The 22,441-nt window shown below is 45.9% G+C and overlaps 1 protein-coding gene across 1 annotated transcript in view; it reads left to right on the plus strand.

Moving 5' to 3' along the window:
- Positions 1-379: 379 nt before the first annotated feature.
- The window catches only part of TBPL2 (TATA-box binding protein like 2), a 28,062-nt gene continuing 6,000 nt past the window's right edge, over positions 380-22,441 (plus strand). The window contains exons 1-6 of the mRNA XM_038756711.1: positions 380-430; positions 5,234-5,562; positions 8,799-8,886; positions 10,452-10,543; positions 12,941-13,108; positions 18,280-18,374. Coding sequence (XP_038612639.1) covers positions 380-430; positions 5,234-5,562; positions 8,799-8,886; positions 10,452-10,543; positions 12,941-13,108; positions 18,280-18,374 — 823 coding nt within the window. The remainder of the gene's footprint in view (positions 431-5,233; positions 5,563-8,798; positions 8,887-10,451; positions 10,544-12,940; positions 13,109-18,279; positions 18,375-22,441) is intronic.

Consider the following 22,441-nt stretch of genomic DNA (forward strand, 5'->3'; position numbering starts at 1 on the left):
ACTCGGCACGTAGTAAGCGCTTAACAAATACCAACATGATTATTATTATTACTATTAATAAATACGACTGAATGAATGAATACAGACACACCATTAATAAGAGTACCAAATGTGTTCTAGTGTCCTCTCCCAAAGCGCCTTGGCCAGCCAGTGGGCGCTCAATAAATAGGATGGAGTGATGGCATGGAGCTGGGGTGGTCGCAGCTGGGCCCTAGAGGTGTGTGGACGCCCCCGGGGGTGGGGGAGGCCTTGATTGCTTAACGCGTTACAGCGGAGAGGGCCCCACCCAACCGCGTTATGAGAGAGCTGGGGGGAGAGGAGGGGTCCTCCTTTCCCATCCCATCCCATCCCATCCCATCTCCCCCCGGCCCAGCCGCTGATGGAGGGGGACACTTCCCTGGAGAACTTTCTGGACCAGTGTGCCACTCAGGTGACTGTCTACTGGACTCTCCCGGGCGCTTAGTACAGTGCTCTGTCTCCCCCTTCTAGCCTGGGAGCCCGCTGTTGGGCAGGGACCGTCTCTAGATATTGCCGACTTGGACTTCCCAAGCGCTTAGTCCAGTGCTCTGCACACAGTAAGCGCTTAATAAAGGATTGAATGAATGAATACCATTATTATTATGTGTATATATGTTGCCAACTTGGACTTCCCAAGCGCTTAGTACGGTGCTCTGCACACAGTAAGCACTTAATACATGATTGAATGAATGAATACCATTATTATTATTATTACGTGTATATATGTTGCCAACTTGGACTTCCCAAGCGCTTAGTACGGTGCTCTGCACACCGTAAGCGCTCAATAAATACGATTGAATGAATGGGGCCCGTATCTATATGTTGCCAACTTGTACTTCCCAAGCGCTTAGTACGGTGCTCTGCACACAGTAAGCGCTCAATAAATATGAATGAATCCATTATTATTATTATTATTATTATTATGTGTATATATGTTGCCAAGTTGTACTTCCCAAAATTTTAGTACAGTGCTCTGCACACAGTAAGTGCTTAATAAATGATTGAATGAATGAATGAAAACCATTATTATTATTATGTGTATATATGTTGCCAACTTGGACTTCCCAAGCGCTTAGTACGGTGCTCTGCACACAGTAAGCGCTCAATAAATATGATTGAATGAATCCCATTATTATTATTATGTGTATATATGTTGCCAAGTTGTACTTCCCAAGCACTTAGTACGGTGCTCTGCACACAGTAAGCGCTCAATAAATGATTGAATGAATGAATACCATTATTATTATTATATGTGTGTATATGTTGCCAACTTGTACTTCCCAAGCGCTTAGTCCAGTGCTCTGCACACAGTAAGCGCTCATTAAATATGATTGAATGAATGAATACCACTATTATTGCTATTATTATATGTGCATATATGTTGCCAACTTGTACTTCCCAAGCACTTAGTACAGTGCTCTGCACACAGTAAGCGCTCAATAAATATGATTGAATGAATGAATACCACTATTATTGTTATTATTATATGTGTATATATGTTGCCAACTTGTACTTCCCAAGTGCTTAGTACAGTGTGCTCTGTACATAGTAAGTGCTTAATAAATGATTGAATGAATACCATTATTATTATTATTATATGTGTATATATGTTGCTAACTTGTACTTCCCAAGCGCTTAGTCCAGTGCTCTGCACACAGTAAGCGCTCAAATATGATTGAATGAATGAATACCATTATCATTATGTGTATATATGTTGCCAACTTGGACTTCCCAAGCGCTTAGTATAGTGCTCTGCACACAGTACGTGCTCAATAAATACGATTGATTGATTGATTAGTACAGTGCTCTTCACACAGTAAGCGCTCAATATGATTGAATGAATGAATACCATTATTATTATTAGATGTGTATACATGTTGCCCACTTAGACTTCCCAAGCGCTTAGTACAGTGCTCTGCACACAGTAAGCGCTCAATTAATAGGGACTGTTTCTAGATTTTGCCAACTTGGACTTCCCAAGCGCTTAGTACAGTGCTGTGCACACAGTAAGCGCTCAATAAATATGATTGAATGAATGAACGCTCTGCTGGCAGGGAGCGCTCAATAAATAGGATTGGGAGCGGCAGGGAGAGTGTCTCCCCAAGCTCCTTGTGGGGAGAGTGTCTGTGCTGTTGTAGTGGGCTCTCCCAATAATAATAATGCTAATAATAATAGTATTTATTACTATTACTAAATACAATGATAGTATTTGCTAATAATAATAATAATGATGGCATTTATTAAGTGCTTATGTGCAAAGCACTGTTCTAAACACTATGTGCAAAACAGGCACAGAGAATAATAATAATAAGGGCATTTATTAAGCGCTTACTATGTGCAGAGCACTGTTCTAAGCGCTGGGGAGGTGACAAGGTGATGAGGTTGTCCCACGGGGGGCTCACAGTCTTCATCCCCATTTTCCAGATGGGGGAACTGAGGCCTAGAGAATAATAATAATAATAATAGGGGCATTTATTAAGCGCTTACTATGTGCAGAGCACTGTTCTAAGCGCTGGGGAGGTGACAAGGTGATCAGGTTGTCCCCCATGGGGCTCACAGTCTTCATCCCCATTTTACAGATGAGGTCACTGAGGCCCAGAGAGGTTAAGTGACTTGCCCAAAGTCACCCAGCTGACAAGTGGCGGAGCCAGGATTAGAACCCACGACCTCTGACTCCCAAGCCCGGGCTCCTTCCGCTGAGCCACGCTGCTTCTCCCAAGCGCTTAGTACAGTGCTCTGCACTCAGGAAGCGCTCAATAAATAGGATTGACTGCCTGGGCGCAGCAGGGGAAGGGAGTGTGTCTGTTTTAGGGTTGCATTGTGCTCTCCCAAGCACTTAGTACAGTGCTCTGCACTCAGGAAGCACTCAATAAATAGGATTGACTGCCTGGGCGCAGCAGGGGAAGGGAGTGTGTCTGTTTTAGGGTTGCATTGTGCTCTCCCAAGCGCTTAGTACAGTGCTCTGCACTCAGGAAGCACTCAATAAATACGATTGATTGATTGACTCACTGCCTGGGCGCAGCAGGGGAAGGGAGTGTGTCTGTTTTAGTGTTGCATTGTGCTCTCCCAAGCGTTTAATACAGTGCTCTGCACTCAGAAGGTGCTCAATAAGTACCATCGACAGCCTGGAAGAGGGATTTCACGCTTGCTCTGGGCAGGGAATGTGTCTGTTCTATTGTTGTGTCGTCCTCTCCCAGGTGCTTAGTACAGTGCCTGCACACAGGCAGCGCTCAATAAATAGGATGGACTGCCTGAGCGCAGCAGGGGAAGGGAGTGTGTCTGTTTTAGGGTTGCATTGTGCTCTCCCAAGCGCTTAGTACAGTGCTCTGCACACAGGAAGCGCTCAATAAATAGGATTGACTGCCTGGGCACAGAAGGGGAAGGGAGTGTGTCTGTTTTAGGGTTGCATTGTGCTCTCCCAAGCGCTTAGTACAGTGCTCTGCACTCAGGAAGTGCTTAATAAATACGATTGAGTGAATAAATACCACTGATTGATTGATTGTAAGCCCATTGGGTAGGGACCGTCTCTATAATGTGGCCAACTTGGACTTCCCAAGCGCTTAGTACAGTGCTCCGCACACAGTCAGCGCTGAATAAATACGATTGAATGAATGAATATCACTGATTGATTGATTGTGAGCCCGTTGGGTAGGGACCGTCTCTATAATGTGGCTGACTTGGACTTCCAAAGCGCTTAGTACAGTGCTCCGCACACGGTCAGCGCTCAATAAGTACGATTGAATGAATGAATAAATGCCACTGATTGATTGATTGATTGACTGTGAGCCCGTTGGGTAGGGACCGTCTCTATAATGTGGCTGACTTGGACTTCCAAAGCGCTTAGTACAGTGCTCCGCACACAGTCAGCGCTCAATAAATACGATTGAATGAATGAATAAATACCACTGATTGATTGATTGATTGACTGTGAGCCCACTGTTGGGTAGGGACCGTCTCTATATGTTGCCGACTTGGACTTCCCAAGCGCTTAGTACAGTGCTCCGCACACAGCGCTGAATAAATACGATTGAATGAATGAATGAATGAATAAATACCACTGATTGATTGATTGATTGACTGTGAGCCCGTTGGGTAGGGACCGTCTCTATAATGTCTGACCTGGACTTCCCAAGCGCTTAGTACAGTGCTCTGCACACAGTCAGCGCTCCATAAATACGATTGAATGAATGAATGAATGAATACCACTGATTGATTGACTGTAAGCCCGTTGGGTAGGGACCGTCTCTATAATGTGGCCGACTTGGACTTCCCAAGCGCTTAGTACAGTGCTCTGCACACAGTAAGCACTCAATAAATACGATTGAATGAATGAATGAATAAATACCACTGATTGATTGATTGACTGTGAGCCCACTGTTGGGTAGGGACCATCTCTATGTTGCCAACTTGGACTTCCCAAGCGCTTAGTACAGTGCTCTGCACACAGTAAGCGCTCAATAAATATGAATGAATGAATGAATAAATACCACTGATTGATTGACTGTGAGCCCACTGGGTAGGGACTGGCTCTATAATGTGGCTGACTTGGACTTCCCAAGCGCTTAGTACAGTGCTCCGCACACAGTAAGTGCTCAATAAATACAATTGAATGAATGAATTAATAAATACCATTGATTGATTGACTGTGAGCCTGCTGTTGGGTAGGGACTGTCTCTATAATGTGTCTGACTTGGACTTCCCAAGCGCTTAGTACAGTGCTCCGCGCACAGTCAGCGCTGAATAAATACGATTGAATGAATGAATATCACTGATTGATTGATTGTGAGCCCGTTGGGTAGGGATCGTCTCTATAAAGTGGCTGACTTGGACTTCCCAAGCGCTTAGTACAGTGCTCCGCACACAGTAAGCGCTCAATAAATACGAATGAATGAATGAATAAATACCACTGATTGATTGATTGTGAGCCAGTTGGGTAGGGACCGTTTCTATAACGTGACTTCCCAAGCGCTTAGTACAGTGCTCCGCACACAGTAAGTGCTCAATAAATACAACTGAATGAATGAATAAATAAATACCACTGACTGATTGATTGAATGACTGTGAGCCCACTGTTGGGTAGGGACCGTCTCTATATGTGGCCGACTTGGACTTCCCAAGCGCTTAGTACAGTGCTCCGCACACAGTCAGCGCTCAATACATACGACAATGAATGAACCAAAGCGGTCATCATTAATTATTATTTGGTCTTTCCTAGGATGAGCTGGGCTCGGACGGCCAGCTACTGTTTAGCCCCCTGGCTCCCTTCGGCGACGACCTGGCCGGTCCGTCCCTGCGGGAGGTGGCGTTTAGTCCACCCCTGGTCCCGTCGCGAGAGCCCCCGGCCGATTTCTCATCCGTGGACCTCAGTTTCCTTCCCGACGAGCTGGCCCAAGAGCCCGGAGACCAGGCCGGAGAGGGTCCGGGACCCCCGGGCGGGTCCGAATTCGCACCCGAGGCCGCGGGGCCTTTGCCCTTGACGGTGATGACGCCTCTGACCCCGATGACCCCTGGGCCTGAAGCGTCCGGGATCGTTCCCCAGCTGCAGTGAGTACAAACCAATCAATCAATCAATCAGTCGTATTTATTGAGCACCTACTGTGTGCCGAGCACTGTACTAACCGCTTGGGAAGTCCAAGTTGGCAACATCTAGAGACGGTCCCTACCCAACAGCGGGCTCACAGCCTAGAAGGGGGAGACAGACAACAAAACATATTAACAAAATAAAATAAATAGAATAGTAACCATTCAGTCATTCAATCGTATTTATTGAGAGCCTACTATGTGCCGAGCACTGTACTAAGCGCTTGGGAAGTCCAAGTTGGCAACATCTAGAGACGGTCCCTACCCAACAGCGGGCTCACAGTCTAGAAGGGGAAGACAGACAACAAGACAAAACATATTAACAAAATAAAATAGAATAGTAACCATTCATTCATTCAATCATATTTATTGAGCACCTACTGTGTGCCGAGCACTGTACTAAGCGCTTGGGAAGTCCAAGTTGGCAACATCTAGAGACGGTCCCTACCCAACAACGGGCTCACAGTCTAGAAGGGGGAGACGGACAACAAAACAAAACATGTTAACAAAATAAAATAAATAGAATAGTAACCATTCAGTCATTCAATCGTATTTATTGAGCGCCTACTGGGTGCCGAGCACTGTACTAAGCGCTTGGGAAGTCCAAGTTGGCAACATCTAGAGACGGTCCCTACCCAACAGCGGGCTCACGGTCTAGAAGAAACCATCAGTCTAGAAACCATTACTGCGGTAGTTGCTAGGCGCTTACTCTGTGCTGTTATGATGATGATGATGATGGTATTTGTTAAGCGCTTACTATGTGCCAAGCACTGTTCTAAGCACTGGGGAGGTTACAAGGTGATCAGGTTGTCCCACGGGGGGCTCACAGTCTTCATCCCCATTTTCCAGATGAGGTCACTGAGGCCCAGAGAAGTGAAGTGACTTGCCCAAAGTCACCCAGCTGACAGTTGGCAGAGCCGGGATTTGAACCCATGACCTCTGACTCCAAAGCCCGGGCTCTTTCCACTGAGCCACGCTGCTATTATAATAATAATAGCATTTATTCATTTATTCAATCGTATTTATTGAGCGCTTACTGTGTGCAGAGCAATGGACTAAGCGCTTGGGAGGTACAAGTTGGCAACATAGAGAGACAGTCCCTACCCAACAGCGGGCTCACAGTCTAGAAGCGCTTACTATGTGCCAAGCACTGTTCTAAGCACTGGCGGGGGGGGGATACAAGGTATTCAATCAGTCCCACGGGGGGCTCACAGTTTTAATGCCCATTTTCCAGATGAGGGAACTGAGGCCCAGAGAAGGGAGGCGACTTGTCCCAAGTCCCACAGCTGACAGGTGGCGGAGCCAGGATTAGAACCCACGACCTCTGACTCCCAAGCCCGGGCTCTTTCCACTGAACTACGCTGCTTCTCTAATAATAATGGTACTTGTTATTAATAATAATAATAATGATGGCATTTATTAAGCGCTTACTATATGCAAAGCACTGTTCTAAGCGCTGGATTGTAAAGCGCTTACTATGTGCCAAGCACTGTTCTAAGCGCTGAGGGGGATACAAGGTGATCAGGTTGTCCCCAGTCTTCATCCCCATTTTCCAGATGAGGGAACTGAGGCCCAGAGAATAATAATAATAATAATAATGATGGCATTTATTAAGTGCTTATTATGTGCAAAGCACTGTTCTAAGCGCTGGATTGTTAAGCGCTATGTGCCAAGCACTGTTCTAAGCGCTGAGGGGAATACAAGGTGATCAGGTTGTCCCCAGTCTTCACCCCCATTTTCCAGATGAGGGAACTGAGGCCCGGAGAATAATAATAATAATAATAATAATGATGATGATGGCATTTATTAAGTGCTTACTATGTGCCAAGCACTGTTCTAAGCACTGAGGGGGATACAAGGTGATCAGGTTGTCCCCAGTCTTCACCCCCATTTTCCAGATGAGGGAACTGAGGCCCGGAGAATAATAATAATAATAATAATGATGGCATTTAGTAAGCGCTTACTATGTGCCAAGCACTGTTCTAAGCACTGAGGGGGATACAAGGTGATCAGGTTGTCCCCAGTCTTCACCCCCATTTTCCAGATGAGGGAACTGAGGCCCAGAGAATAATAATAATAATAATGATGGCATTTATTAAGCACTTACTATGTGCAAAGCACTATTCTAAGCACTGAATTGTTAAGCGCTTACTATGTGCCAAGCACTGTTCTAAGCACTGAGGGGGATACATGGTGATCAGATTGTCCCCAGTCTTCATCCCCATTTTCCAGATGAGGGAACTGAGGCCCAGAGAATAATAATAATAATAATGATGATGGCATTTAGTAAGCGCTTACTATGTGCCAAGCACTGTTCTAAGCACTGAGGGGGATACAAGGTGATCAGGTTGTCCCCAGTCTTCACCCCCATTTTCCAGATGAGGGAACTGAGGCCCAGAGAATAATAATAATAATAATGATGGCATTTATTAAGCGCTTACTATGTGCAAAGCACTATTCTAAGCACTGAATTGTTAAGCGCTTACTATGTGCCAAGCACTGTTCTAAGCACTGAGGGGGATACACGGTGATCAGATTGTCCCCAGTCTTCATCCCCATTTTCCAGATGAGGGAACTGAGGCCCAGAGAATAATAATAATAATAATGATGATGGCATTTATTAAGCACTTATTATGTGCAAAGCACTATCCTAAGCGCTTACTATGTGCCAAGCACTGTTCTAAGCGCTGAGGGGGATACAAGGTGATCAGGTTGTCCCCAGTCTTCACCCCCATTTTCCAGATGAGGGAACTGAGGCCCGGAGAAGTGACTCGCCCAAAGTCCCACAGCCGAGAAGTGGCGGAGGCGGGATTAGAACCCACGACCTCAGACTCCCAAGCCGGGCCTTCATCCTGCTTACGACTCCCTCGGTTTTATTTATTTATTTATTTATCTATTTATTTAATTTATTTATTCTATTTATTTTATTTTGTTAATACGTTTTGTGGTCTGTCTCCCCCTTCTAGACTGTGAGCCCGCTGGTGGGTAGGGACCGTCTCTAGATGTTGCCAACTTGGACTTCCCAAGCGCTTAGGCCAGTGCTCTGCACACAGTAAGCGCTCAATAAATACGACTGATTGATTGATCAGTCCAGTGCTCTGCACACAGTAAGCGCTCAATAAATACGATTGATTGATTGATTAGTCCAGTGCTCTGCACACAGTAAGCGCTCAATAAATACGATTGACTGATTTCCCCAGGAATATCGTGTCCACCGTGAATCTGGCTTGTAAACTGGACCTGAAGAGGATAGCCTTGCACGCCAGGAATGCGGAATATAATCCCAAGGTAAGGATTCGCGGCCTTCCCGGGTTAATCGATCGACTCCAGAGGTGAGCGCTCATTAAATACCGTTAATCGATCGACTCCAGGAATAAGAGCTCAGTAAATACCAATAATCGACTCCAGAGGTAAATATTCCGTAAATACCGTTAATCGATCGACTCCGGAGGCGAGCGCCCAATAAGTACCGCTGATCGATCGACTCAAGAGGCGAGCGCCCAGTAAGTACCGTCGATCGATCGACTCCGGAGGCGAGCGCTCAGTAAGTACCGTCGATAGATCGACTCGAGCGCCCAGTAAGTACTGTTGATAGATCAACTCGAGGCGAGCGCCCAGTAAGTACCGTCGATCGATCGATCGACTCCGGAGGCGAGCGCCCAGTAAGTACCGTTGATCGACTCCAGAGGCGAGTGCTCAGTAAGTACCGTTGATCGACCCCAGAGGTGAGTGCTCAATAAGTACCGTTGACTCCAGAGGCAATTGCTCAATAAGTACTGTCGATCGATTGACTCCAGAGGCAATTGCTCAATAAGTATTTATTTATTTATTTTTATTACTCTATATTTATTACTCTATTTATTTATGTATTTATTTATTTTACTTGTACATTTCTATCCTACTTATTTTATTTTGTTGGTATGTTTGGTTCTGTTCTCTGTCTCCCCCTTTTAGACTGTGAGCCCACTGTTGGGTAGGGACTGTCTCTAGATGTTGCCAATTTGTACTTCCCAAGCGCTTAGTACAGTGCTCTGCACATAGTAAGCGCTCAATAAATACGATTGATTGATTGATTGAAGTACTGTCGATCGATCGACTCGAGGCAAGCGCCCAGTAAGTACTGTCAATCTCTCGACTCCAGAGGCGAGCGCTCAATAAATACCGTTAGTCTCTCGACTCCAGAGGTGAGCGCTCAATAGGTACCATTAATCTCTCGATTCCAGAGGCGAGCGCTCAATAGGTGCTGTCGATCAATCGATCAACTCATCATCATCATCAATCGTATTTATTGAGCGCTTACTGTGTACAGAGCACTGTACTAAGCGCTTGGGAAGTACAAACTGGCAACATCTAGAGACAGTCCCTACCCAACAGTGGGCTCACAGTCTAAAAGGGGGAGGCAGAGAACAAAACCAAACATACTAACAAAATAAAATAAATAGAATAGATATGTACAAATAAAATAGAGTAATAAATATGTACAAACATATATACAACTCCAGAGGTGAGCGCTCAATAAATGCCGTTAATCGACTCCAGAGCGCTCTGTAAATACCATCAAACAGAGAAGCAGCGTGGCTCAGTGGAAAGAGCCCGGGCTTTGGAGTCCAAGGTCGTGGGTTCGAATCCCGGCCCCGCCAACTGTCAGCTGGGTGACTTTGGGCAAGTCACTTCTCTGGGCCTCAGTGACCTCCTCTGTCAAATGGGGATGAAGACTGGGAGCCCCCCGTGGGACAACCTGACGACCCGGTAACCTCCCCAGCGCTTAGAACGGTGCTTGGCACGTAGTAGGCGCTTAATAAATGCCATTATGATGATTATGATGATGATGATGATGAATGGATCGCCTCCAGAGGTTCGCCGCTGTGATCATGAGGATCCGGGAGCCGCGGACGACGGCGCTGATTTTTAGTTCGGGGAAGATGGTCTGCACAGGGGCCAAAAGGTACCGTCCGTCCAGCCCCGCGTGGGACCTTAGCCAAGTCATTTCCCTTCTCTGGGCCTCAGCGACCTCAGCCGCACGCAGTAATCAATCAATCGTATTTACTGAGCGCTTACTGTGTGCGGAGCACTGTACTAAGCGCTTGGGAAGTCCAAGTTGGCAACATATAGAGACAGTCCCTACCCAACAGTGGGCTCACAGTCTAAAAGTAAGCGCTCAGTACATACGACGGACCGAACCGCCGCCTCTGGTTTCCCTTCCGGGCCCTCTCCTCCCTTCCTTCACTCGCTCTGTTGTATTTACTGAGCGCTTACCGTGTACAGAGCGCTGTACTAGGCGCTCGGGGGAGGACAGTGAGCCCACTGTTGGGTAGGAACTGTCTCTATATGTTGCCAACTTGTACTTCCCAAGCGCTTAGTACAGTGCTCTGCACAGAGTAAGCGTTCAATAAATACGATTGATTGATTGACAACAGAACAGACATGTTCCCTGTCCAGGACAAGCGGCCTGGTGTTAATGGTGGTGTTTGTTAATACTAATCATTCATTCATTCAGTCAGTCATATTTATTGAGCGCTTACTGTGTGCAGAGCACTGGACTAAGCACTTCATTCATGCATTCAATCGTTTTTATTGAGCGCTTACCGTGTGCAGAGCACTGTACTAAGAGATTCAATCATTTTTATTGAGTGCTTACTGTGTGCAGAGCGCTGTACTAAGCGCTTCCTTCCTTCAGTCATTCATTCAATCGTATTTATTGAGCGCTTACTGTGTGCAGAGCACTGTACTAAGTGCTTCCTTCCTTCCTTCCTTCATTCAATCGTATTTATTGAGTGCTTACTGTGTGCAGAGCACTGTACTAAGCGCTTCCTTCATTCATTCAATCATATTTATTGAGCGCTTTCTGTGTGCAGAGCATTGTACTAAGCGCTTCATTCATTCATTCAATCGTTTTTATTGAGCGCTTACTGTGTGCAGAGCACTGTACTAAGTGCTTCCTTCCTTCCTTCAATCGTATTTATTGAGTGCTTACTGTGTGCAGAGCACTGTACTAAGCGCTTGGGAAGTCCAAGTTGGCAACTCTCCCCCTTCTCCCCCTCTCCATCCCCCCCGCCTTACCTCCTTCCCTTCCCCACAGCACCTGGACATATGGCTAGATATTTGTACAGATTTATTACTCTTATTTTACTTGTACATATTTATTCTATTTAATTTTTTTCATCCATTCAATCATTACCTCCTTCCCTAAGAGTTGCCAACGTGGACTTCCCAAGCGCTTAGTCCAGTGCCCTGCGCACAGTAAGCGCTCAATAAGTACGGTTGAATGAATGAATGAACCAAATAGAATAAATACGTACAACTACTACGGGGGACAACCTGATGACCCGGCATCTCCCCCAGCGCTTAGAACAGCGCCCGGCACGTAGTAAGCGCTTACCTTTTTCGACTGCGAGCCCGTTGTTGGGTCGGGACCGTCTCTATCTGTTGCCCAATTGGACTTTCCGAGCGCTTAGTACAGTGCTCTGCACACAGTAAGCGCTCCATAAATACGATTGATGATAATGATGATGAGTGTCTGTATATGTTGCCAACTTGTACTTCCCAAGCGCTTAGTACAGTGCTCTGCACACAGTAAGCGCTCAATAAATACGATTGAATGAAAAGGGCAGGAAGAGAGGGTAAGCCTGAGGAGGAAAACGCTTAGCACAGTGCTCTGCACACAGTAAGCGCTCCATAAATACGATTGATGATAATGATGATGACTGTCTGTATACGTTGCCAACTTGTACTTCCCAAGCGCTTAGTACAGTGCTCTGCACACAGTAAGCGCTCAATAAATACGATTGAATGAAAAGGGCAGGAAGAGAGGGTAAGCCTGAGGAGGAAAACGCTTAGCACAGTGCTCTGCACACAGTAAGCGCTCCATAAATACGATTGATGATAATGATGATGACTGTATATGTTGCCAACTTGTACTTCCCAAGCGCTTAGTACAGTGCTCTGCACACAGTAAGCGCTCAATAAATACAATTGAATGAAAAGGGCAGGAAGAGAGGGTAAGCCTGAGGAGGAAAACGCTTAGTACAATGCTCTGCACACAGTAAGCGCTCCATAAATACGATTGATGATAATGATGATGACTGTATATGTTGCCAACTTGTACTTCCCAAGCGCTCAGTACAGTGCTCTGCACACAGTCAATAAATACGATTGATTGATCCCCCCGGAAAAATATCGTTATTATCCTCCAATACAGTCCAACCCCCGTGGTCCCTGCGGTGCGGAGGCCCTCTTTCTCTCCCATCCCACCCCATCCGGTGCCAACCCCCGGATTCTGGGAGAGGGTGGGATGGGAGGCGGGGGAAGGTCTCGCCCTCGTGACTCGGTGTCCCTCCGTCAGCGAGGAGCAGTCCCGCCTGGCGGCCAGGAAGTACGCCCGCGTCGTGCAGAAGTTGGGGTTCCCCGCCAGGTTCCTGGACTTCAAAATCCAAAACATGGTGGGCAGCTGCGACGTGAAGTTCCCCATCCGCCTGGAGGGCCTGGTGCTCACCCACCAACAATTCTGCAGGTTACTTGTTCCCTTTCTTCGTCCCCGCGTGTTGTCGTATTTATTGAGCGCTTACTGTGGGCCGAGCGCTGGACTAAGCGCTTGGGAACAGAGAAAGGCAATCCCTACCCGACGACGGGCTCACGGCCTAGAAAGGGGGGAGACGGATGAGAAAACAAAATAAATAGGCATCAATTCAGTCATTCGTTCGATGGTATTTAGTGAGCGCTTACTGTGTGCGGAGCACTGGACTAAGCGCTTTGGAAGTCCAACTGCGCAACAGAGAGAGGCAATCCCTACCCGACAACGGGCTCACGGACTAGAAAGGGGGGAGACGGATGAGAAAACCAAACAAGTAGGCATCAATTCAGTCATTTGTTCGAGGGTATTTAGTGAGCGCTTACTGTGTGCGGAGCACTGGACTAAGCGCTTCGGAAGTCCAATTAGGCAACAGAGAGAGGCAATTTCTACCCGACAACGGGCTCACGGACTAGAAGGGGGGGAGACGGACGGGAAAACCAAACAACAAGGCATCAATTCCGTCATTCGTTCGATGGTATTTAGTGAGCGCTTACTGTGTGCGGAGCACTGGACTAAGCGCTTTGGAAGTCCAGTTGGGCAACAGAGAGAGGTAATCCCTACCCGACAACGGGCCCACGGCCTAGAAAGGGGGGAGACGGACGGGAAAACCAAACAACAAGGCATCAATTCAGTCATTTGTTTAATGGTATTTACTGAGCGCTTACTGTGTGCAGAGCACTGGACTAAGCGCTTCGGAAGTCCAGTTGGGTAACAGAGAGAGGCAATCCCTACCCGACAACGGGCTCACGGCCTAGAAAGGGGGGAGACGGACGGGAAAACCAAACAAGTAGGCATCGATTCAGTCATCCGTTCGATGGTATTTAGTGAGCGCTTACTGTGTGCGGAGCACTGGACTAAGCGCTTCGGAAGTCCAGTTGGGCGACAGAGAGAGGCAATCCCTACCCGACAACGGGCTCACGGACTAGAAAGGGGGGAGACGGACGGGAAAACCAAACAAGTAGGCATCGATTCAGTCATCCGTTCGATGGTATTTAGTGAGCGCTTACTGTGTGCGGAGCACTGGACTAAGCGCTTCGGAAGTCCAGTTGGGCGACAGAGAGAGGCAATCCCTACCCGACAACGGGCTCATGGACTAGAAAGGGGGGAGACGGACGGGAAAACCAAACAAGTAGGCATCGATTCAGTCATTCGTTCGAGGGTATTTAGTGAGCGCTTACTGTGTGCGGAGCACTGGACTAAGCGCTTTGGAAGTCCAACTGGGCAACAGAGAGAGGCAAACCCTACCCGACAACGGGCTCACGGCCTAGAAAGGGGGGAGACGGACGGGAAAACAAATCAAGTAGGCATCGATTCAGTCATTCGTTCGATGGTATTTATTAAGCGCTTACTGTGTGCGGAGCACTGGACTAAGCGCTTTGGAAGTCCAACTGGGCAACAGAGAGAGGCAATTCCTACCCGACAACGGGCTCACAGCCTAGAACGGGGGGAGACGGACGGGAAAACCAAACAAGTAGGCATCAATTCAGTCATTCGTTTAATGGTATTTAGTGAGCGCTTACTGTGTGCGGAGCACTGGACTAAGCGCTTCGGAAGTCCAATTAGGCAACAGAGAGAGGCAATCCCTACCCGACAACGGGCTCACGGTCTAGAAAGGGGGAAGACGGACGGGAAAACCAAACAAGAAGGCATCAATTCAGTCATTCATTTAATGGTATTTAGTGAGCGCTTACTGTGTGCGGAGCACTGGACTAAGCGCTTCGGAAGTCCAGTTGGGCGACAGAGAGAGGCAATTCCTACCCGACAACGGGCTCACGGCCTAGAACGGGGGGAGACGGACGGGAAAACCAAACAAGTAGGCATCGATTCAGTCATTCGTTCGATGGTATTTAGTGAGCGCTTACTGTGCGCGTAGCACTGGACTAAGCGCTTCGGAAGTCCAACTGGGCAACAGAGAGAGGCAATTCCTACCCGACAACTGGCTCACGGCCTAGAACGGGGGGAGACGGACGGGAAAACCAAACAAGTAGGCATCAATTCAGTCATTCGTTTAATGGTATTTAGTGAGCGCTTACTGTGTGCGGAGCACTGGACTAAGCGCTTCGGAAGTCCAGTTGGGCGACAGAGAGAGGCAATCCCTACCCGACGACGGGCTCACGGACTAGAAAGGGGGGAGACGGATGAGAAAACAAAACAAGTAGGCATCAATTCAGTCATTTGTTCGAGGGTATTTAGTGAGCGCTTACTGTGTGTGGAGCACTGGACTAAGCGCTTCGGAAGTCCAGTTGGGTAACAGAGAGAGGCAATTCCTACCCGATAATGGGCTCACGGACTAGAAAGGGGGGAGACGGATGAGAAAACAAAACAAGTAGGCATCAATTCAGTCATTTGTTCGAGGGTATTTAGTGAGCGCTTACTGTGTGCGGAGCACTGGACTAAGCGCTTAGGAAGTCCAGTTGGGTAACAGAGAGAGGCAATTCTTACCCGACAATGGGCTCACAGCCTAGAAAGGGGGGAGACGGACGGGAAAACCAAACAAGAAGGCATCAATTCAGTCATTCATTTAATGGTATTTAGTGAGCGCTTACTGTGTGCGGAGCACTGGACTAAGCGCTTTGGAAGTCCAGTTGGGCGACAGAGAGAGGCAATCCCTACCCGACAACGGGCTCACGGCCTAGAAACGGGGGGAGACGGACGGGAAAACCAAACAAGTAGGCATCGATTCAGTCATTCATTCGATGGTATTTAGTGAGCGCTTACTGTGTGCGGAGCACTGGACTAAGCACTTCGGAAGTCCAATTAAGCAACAGAGAGGCAATCCCTACCCGACAACGGGCTCACGGCCTAGAAAGGAGGGAGACGGACGGGAAAACCGAACAAGTAGGCATCAATTCAGTCATTCGTTCGATGGTATTTAGTGAGCGCTTACTGTGTGCAGAGCACTGGACTAAGCGCTTCGGAAGTCCAGTTGGGCGACGGAGAGAGGCAATCCCTACCCGACAACGGGCTCACGGACTAGAAAGGGGGGAGACGGACGGGAAAACCAAACAAGTAGGCATCGATTCAGTCATTCGTTCGATGGTATTTAGTGAGCGCTTACTGTGTGCGGAGCACTGGACTAAGCGCTTCGGAAGTCCAACTGGGCAACAGAGAGAGGCAATCCCTACCCGACAAAGGGCTCATGGTCTAGAAAGGGGGGAGACGGACAACAAAACAAGTAGACAAGCATCAATTCATTGATTCGTTCTATCGTATTTATTCAATCAATCAATCACTCGTATTTATTGAGCGCTTACTGTGTGCAGAGCACTAGACTGAGCGCTTGGAAAGAAATTGGGCAACAGATAGAGGCAATCCCTACCCAACAACGGGCTCACGGTTTATAAAGTCCAACTTGTACTTCCCAAGAGCTCAGTCCGGTGCTCTGCACACAGTAAGCGCTCAATAAATACGATTGAATGAATAGAAAGGGGGGAGATGGACAACAAAACAAGTAGGCAGGCATCAATTCATTCATTCAGTTGTATTTATTGAGCGCTTACCGTGTGCAGAACACTGGACTAAGCGCTTGGAAAGTCCTATTCAGCAGCAGCGTGGCTCCGTGGAAAGAGCCCGGGCTTTGGAGTCGGAGGTCGTGGGTTCAAATCCCGGCTCCGCCAACTGTCAGATGTGTGACTTTGGGCAAGTCACTTCACTTCTCTGGGCCTCAGTTCCCTCCTCTGGAAAATGGGGATTAAGACTGCGAGCCCCCCGTGGGACAACCTGATCACCTTTTCATTCATTCAATTGTATTTACTGAGCGCTTACTGTGTGCAGAGCACTGTACTATCACCTTGTAACCTCCCCAGCGCTTAGAACGGTGCTTTGCACATAGTAAGCACTTAATAAATGCCATTATTATTATTATTAAATACAATCCTTACCCAATACCCATCATTTATTTATTTATATTTACCCCCGTCTCCCCCTCTAGACTGTAAGCACATTGTGGGTCCAGAAGGTATCTGCTTATTGTTGTATTGAGCACTCCCATGCACTTAGTACAGTGCTCTCCCATGTGCTTAGTACAGTGCTCTGCACACAGTAATTGTCAGTAAATATGAATACCACCCCCCAATCTCAACTGCGGCAGGACCACCTATTTTCCCAGCGTGTGGAATCAGTGTGGTGGCTCTGTAAATAATAATAATAATTACGGTATTTAAGTGCTTACTAGGTGCCAGGCGCTGTACTAAGAGCTGGGGGGGAAGCAGCGTGGCTCAGTGGAAAGAGCCCGGGCTTGGGAGTCAGAAGTCGTGGGTTCAAATCCCGGCTTTGCCACTGGTCAGCTGGGTGACTTTGGGTAAGTCACTTCCCTTCTCTGTGCCTCAGTTACCTCATCTGTAAAATGGGGATGAAGACTGTGAGCCCCCCCATGGGACAACCTGATCACCCTGTAACCTCCCCAGTGCTTAGAACAGTGCTTTGCACATAGTAAGCGCTTAATAAATGCCATCATTATTCTCTGGGCCTCATCTGGAGAATGGAGATGAAGACTGTGAGCCCTTCATGGGACAACCTGATCACCTTGTATCCCCCCGCAGTGCTTAGAACAGTGCTTTGCACATAGTATGCACTTAATAAATGCCATCATTATTCCCTGGGCCTCATCCGGAGAATGGGGATGAAGACTGCGAGCCCCTTGTGGGACAACCTGATCCCCCTGTAACCTCCCCAGCGCTTAGAACAGTGCTTTACACATAGTAAGCGCTTAATAAACGCCATCATTATTCTCACCTGATCACCTTGTATCCCCCCCAGCGCTTAGAACAGTGCTTCACACACAGTAAGCGCTTAACAAATACCATTATTATTATTACCGTTATTATAACACCCAACTTCTTAAGGATCTAAAGGAATTTCTTAGCAGAGTGGTGATTAATAATCATTCTAATAAAATGGAGGTGTTTATTAAGTACAACCTGATCACCTTGTAACCCCCCCAGCGCTTAGGACAGTGCTTTGCACATAGTAAGCCCTTGATAAATACCATTATTATGATTATTATGATTAGATAGCTCCTCTGGAAGACGATCCGGGGGGCACCCGAAGGTAAACGGCCGGAGCGTTCATCGCAAGGTCCCAACCTCTTCCTTCTCCCCCTCTCGGAACAGTTACGAGCCCGAGCTCTTCCCCGGCCTCATCTATCGGATGGTGAAGCCAAGGATCGTGCTCCTCATCTTCGTGTCCGGGAAAGTCGTGCTCACGGGTAAGTCCGGGGCAGGCCCCTCCGATTTCCGAAGAGGAGTCGGTCGCCGTGGGAAGTGCTACCTACTGAGCGCCTACCGTGAGCGGAGAGGCTAGTGAGCGCTAGTATTTGTAATATTCACTCCTATTTATTGAGCACTTGCCGCGTGCAGGGAGGCTAGTGTTTCCACAAACTCTCAACTCATTGTGGGCAGGGAATGTGTCGCTACAGCTCTGTTGTCATGGTCTCTCCCAAGCGCTCAGTACAGTGTACCGAGTAAGCGCTTAATAAATGCCATTATTATTATCATCATCAATTGGTGGCATTTGGTAAGTGTTCAACAAATGCCACCGATTGATGATAATGATAATGGCATTTATTAAGCGCTTACTATGTGCCAAGCAATGTTCTAAGCACTGGGGGAGTTTACAGGGTGATCAGGTTGTCCCACCGGGGGGGCTCACATTAATCCCCATTTTCCAGATAAGGGAACTGAGGCCCAGAGAAGTGACCTGCCCAAAGTCACCCAGATGACAGTTGGCAGAGCCGGGATTTGAACCCATGACCTCTGACTCCAAAGCCCGTGCAGAGAATAGTATTCCTAATAGCATTTCAATCCATCAATCAATGGTATCTATTGAGCCCTAACTGTGTACAGAGACTACTATTCCTAATAGCATTTCAATCAATCAATCAGTGGAATCTATTGAGCGCTTACTGTGTATAGAGTAGTATTTTAATTAATGCTATCTCGACCACTTGCTGTGTGCAAAGAATAGTATTCCTAATAGCATTTCAATCAATCAATGGTATCTATTGAGCACTAACTGTGTACAGAGACTACTATTCCTAATAGCATTTCAATCAATCAATCAGTGGTATATATTGAGCGCTTACTGTATATAGAGTATTATTTTAATTAATACTATCTCGACCACTCGCTGTGTGCAGAGAATAGTATCCCTAATAGCATTTCAATCAATCAATCAATGGTATCTATTGAGCACTAACTGTGTACAGAGAGTAGTATTCCTAATAGCATATCAATCAATCAGTGGTACCTATTGAGCGCTTACTGTGTACAGAGTAGTATTTTAATTAATACTATCTCGACCACTCGCTGTGTGCAGAGAATAGTATTCCTAATAGCATTTCAGTCAATCAATCAATCAATCAATGGTATCTATTGAGCACTGTGTACAGAGACTACTATTCCTAATAGCATTTCATTCAATCAGTGGTATCTACTGAGCGTACTGTGTACAGAGAGTAGTATTTTAATTAATACTATTTCGACCACTCGCTGTGTGCAGAGAATAGTATTCCTAATAGCATATCAATCAATCAATGCTATCTATTGAGCACTAACTGTGTACAGAGACTACTATTCCTAATAGCATTTCAATCAATCAATCAATGGTATCTATTGAGCACTAACTGTGTACAGACTATTATTCCTAATAGCATTTCAATCAATCAATCAGTGGTATCTATTGAGCGCTTACTGTGTACAGAGTAGTATTTTAATTAATACTATCTCGACCACTCGCTGTGTGCAGAGAATAGTATTCCTAATAGCATTTCAATCAATCAATGGTATCTATTGAGCACTAACTGTGTACAGAGACTACTATTCCTAATAGCATTTCAATCAATCAATCAATTGGTATCTATTGAGCACTAACTGTGTACAGAGACTATTATTCCTAATAGCATTTCAATCAATCAATCAGTGTTATCTATTGAGCACTTACTGTGTACAGAGAGTAGTATTTTAATTAATACTATTTCGACCACTCGCTGTGTACAGAGACTACTATTCCTAATAGCATATCAATCAATCAATCAATGGTATCTATTGAACACTAACTATGTACAGAAACTACTATTCCTAATAGCATTTCAATCAATCAGTGGTATCTATTAAGCGCTTACTGTGTACAGAGAGTAGTATTTTAATTAATACTATCTCGACCACTCACAGTGTGCAGAGAATAGTATTCCTAATAGCATTTCAATCAATCAATGGTATCTATTGAGCACTGTGTACAGAGACTACTATTCCTAATAGATAGCATTTCAATCAATCAATCAATTGTATCTATTGAGCGCATACTGTGTACAGAGAGTAGTATTTTAATTAATACTATCTCGACCACTCACTGTGTGCAGAGAATAGTATTCCTAATAGCATTTCAATCAATCAATCAATCAATGGTATCTATTGAGCACTAACTGTGTACAGAGACTACTATTCCTAATAGCATTTCAATCAATCAATCAGTGGTATCTATTAAGCACTTACTGTGTACAGAGAGTGGTATTTTAATTAATACTATCTCGACCACTCGCTGTGTGCAGAGAATAGTATTCCTAATAGCATTTCAATCAATCAGTGATATCTATTGAGCGCTTACTGTGTACAGAGAGTAGTATTTTAATTAATACTATCTTGACCACTCGCTGTGTGCAGGGAATAGTATTCCTAAAGCATTTCAATCAATCAAAGGTATCTACTGAGTGCTTACTGTGCGCACAGAGTAGTATTCAAAATAGTATTTTAATGAGTGGTATCTAGTGAAAGCTTACTCTGCACTGAGAATGGGATTTCTTAATATTTCAATCAATGGTAATAATAATAATAATAATAATTTTGGTATTTATTAAACACTTACTATGTGCAAAGCACTGTTTTAAGCGCTGGGGAGGATACAAGATGATCAGGTTGTCCCATGTGAGGCTCACAATCTTAGTCCCCATTTTACAGATGAGGTAACTGAGGCTCAGAGAAGTGAAGTGACTTGCCCAAAGTCACACAGCTGACAGTTGGCAGAGCCAGGATTTGAACCCATGACCTCTGACTCCAAAGCCCGGGATCTTTCCACTGAGCCACGCTGCTTCTCTCAGTGGTACTGAGCTTTTACAGTGTGCAGAGAGTAGTATTCTTACTAGCATTTTAATCCATTAGTGATTGAGCACTTACTGTGTGCTGAGCAGTATTTGTAATATTCAATGGTATTTATTGAGTACTTACTGCATGCAGAGCACTGGACTAAGCGCTTGGGAGAGGACAATACATGAATGAAAAGACATATTCCCTGCCCACAATGAGCCTACAGTCTAGAGAGCTGTGATAGTGGTAATAGTATTTCAATTAATGGCATTTATTGAGCATTAACCCTGTGCAGAGAGTAATATCCGTAATAGTATTTCAATTAATCAGTGGTATCTACTGAGCACTCCCCAGGTGCAGAGCACTGCACTAAGCGCTTGGGAGGGAACAATACACTAATAAACAGACACATTCCCTGCCCACAATGAGCCTACAGCCTAGAGGGCTGTGATAGTAGTAATAATATTTCAATTAATGGTATATATTGAGCATTTACCCTGTGCAGACAGTAATATCCATAATAGTATTTCAATTAATCAGTGGTATCTATTGAGCTTGGGAGAGGACAATACACTAATAAACAGACACATTCCCTGCCCACAACGAGCCTACAGTCTAGAGGGCTGTGACAGTAGGAATAATATTTCAATTAATGGTATTTATTGAGCATTAACCCAGTGCAGACAGTAATATCCGTAACAGTATTACAATTAATCAGTGGTACCTATTGAGCACTCCTCATGTGCAGAGCACTGTACTGAGCGCTTGGGAGGGAACAATACACTAATAAACAGACACATTCCCTGCCCACAGTGAGCCTACAGCCTAGAGGGCTGTGATAGTAGTAATAATATTTCAATTAATGGTATATATTGAGCATTTACCCTGTGCAGACAGTAATATCCATAATAGTATTTCAATTAATCAGTGGTATCTATTGAGCTTGGGAGAGGACAATACACTAATAAACAGACACATTCCCTGCCCACAACGAGCCTACAGTCTAGAGGGCTGTGACAGTAGGAATAATATTTCAATTAATGGTATTTATTGAGCATTAACCCAGTGCAGACAGTAATATCCGTAACAGTATTACAATTAATCAGTGGTACCTATTGAGCACTCCTCATGTGCAGAGCACTGTACTGAGCGCTTGGGAGAGGACAATACACTAATAAAAAGACACATTCCCTGC

The sequence above is a fragment of the Tachyglossus aculeatus genome, chromosome 14 (assembly GCF_015852505.1).
Source record: "Tachyglossus aculeatus isolate mTacAcu1 chromosome 14, mTacAcu1.pri, whole genome shotgun sequence".
NCBI classification, from domain to species: domain Eukaryota; kingdom Metazoa; phylum Chordata; class Mammalia; order Monotremata; family Tachyglossidae; genus Tachyglossus; species Tachyglossus aculeatus.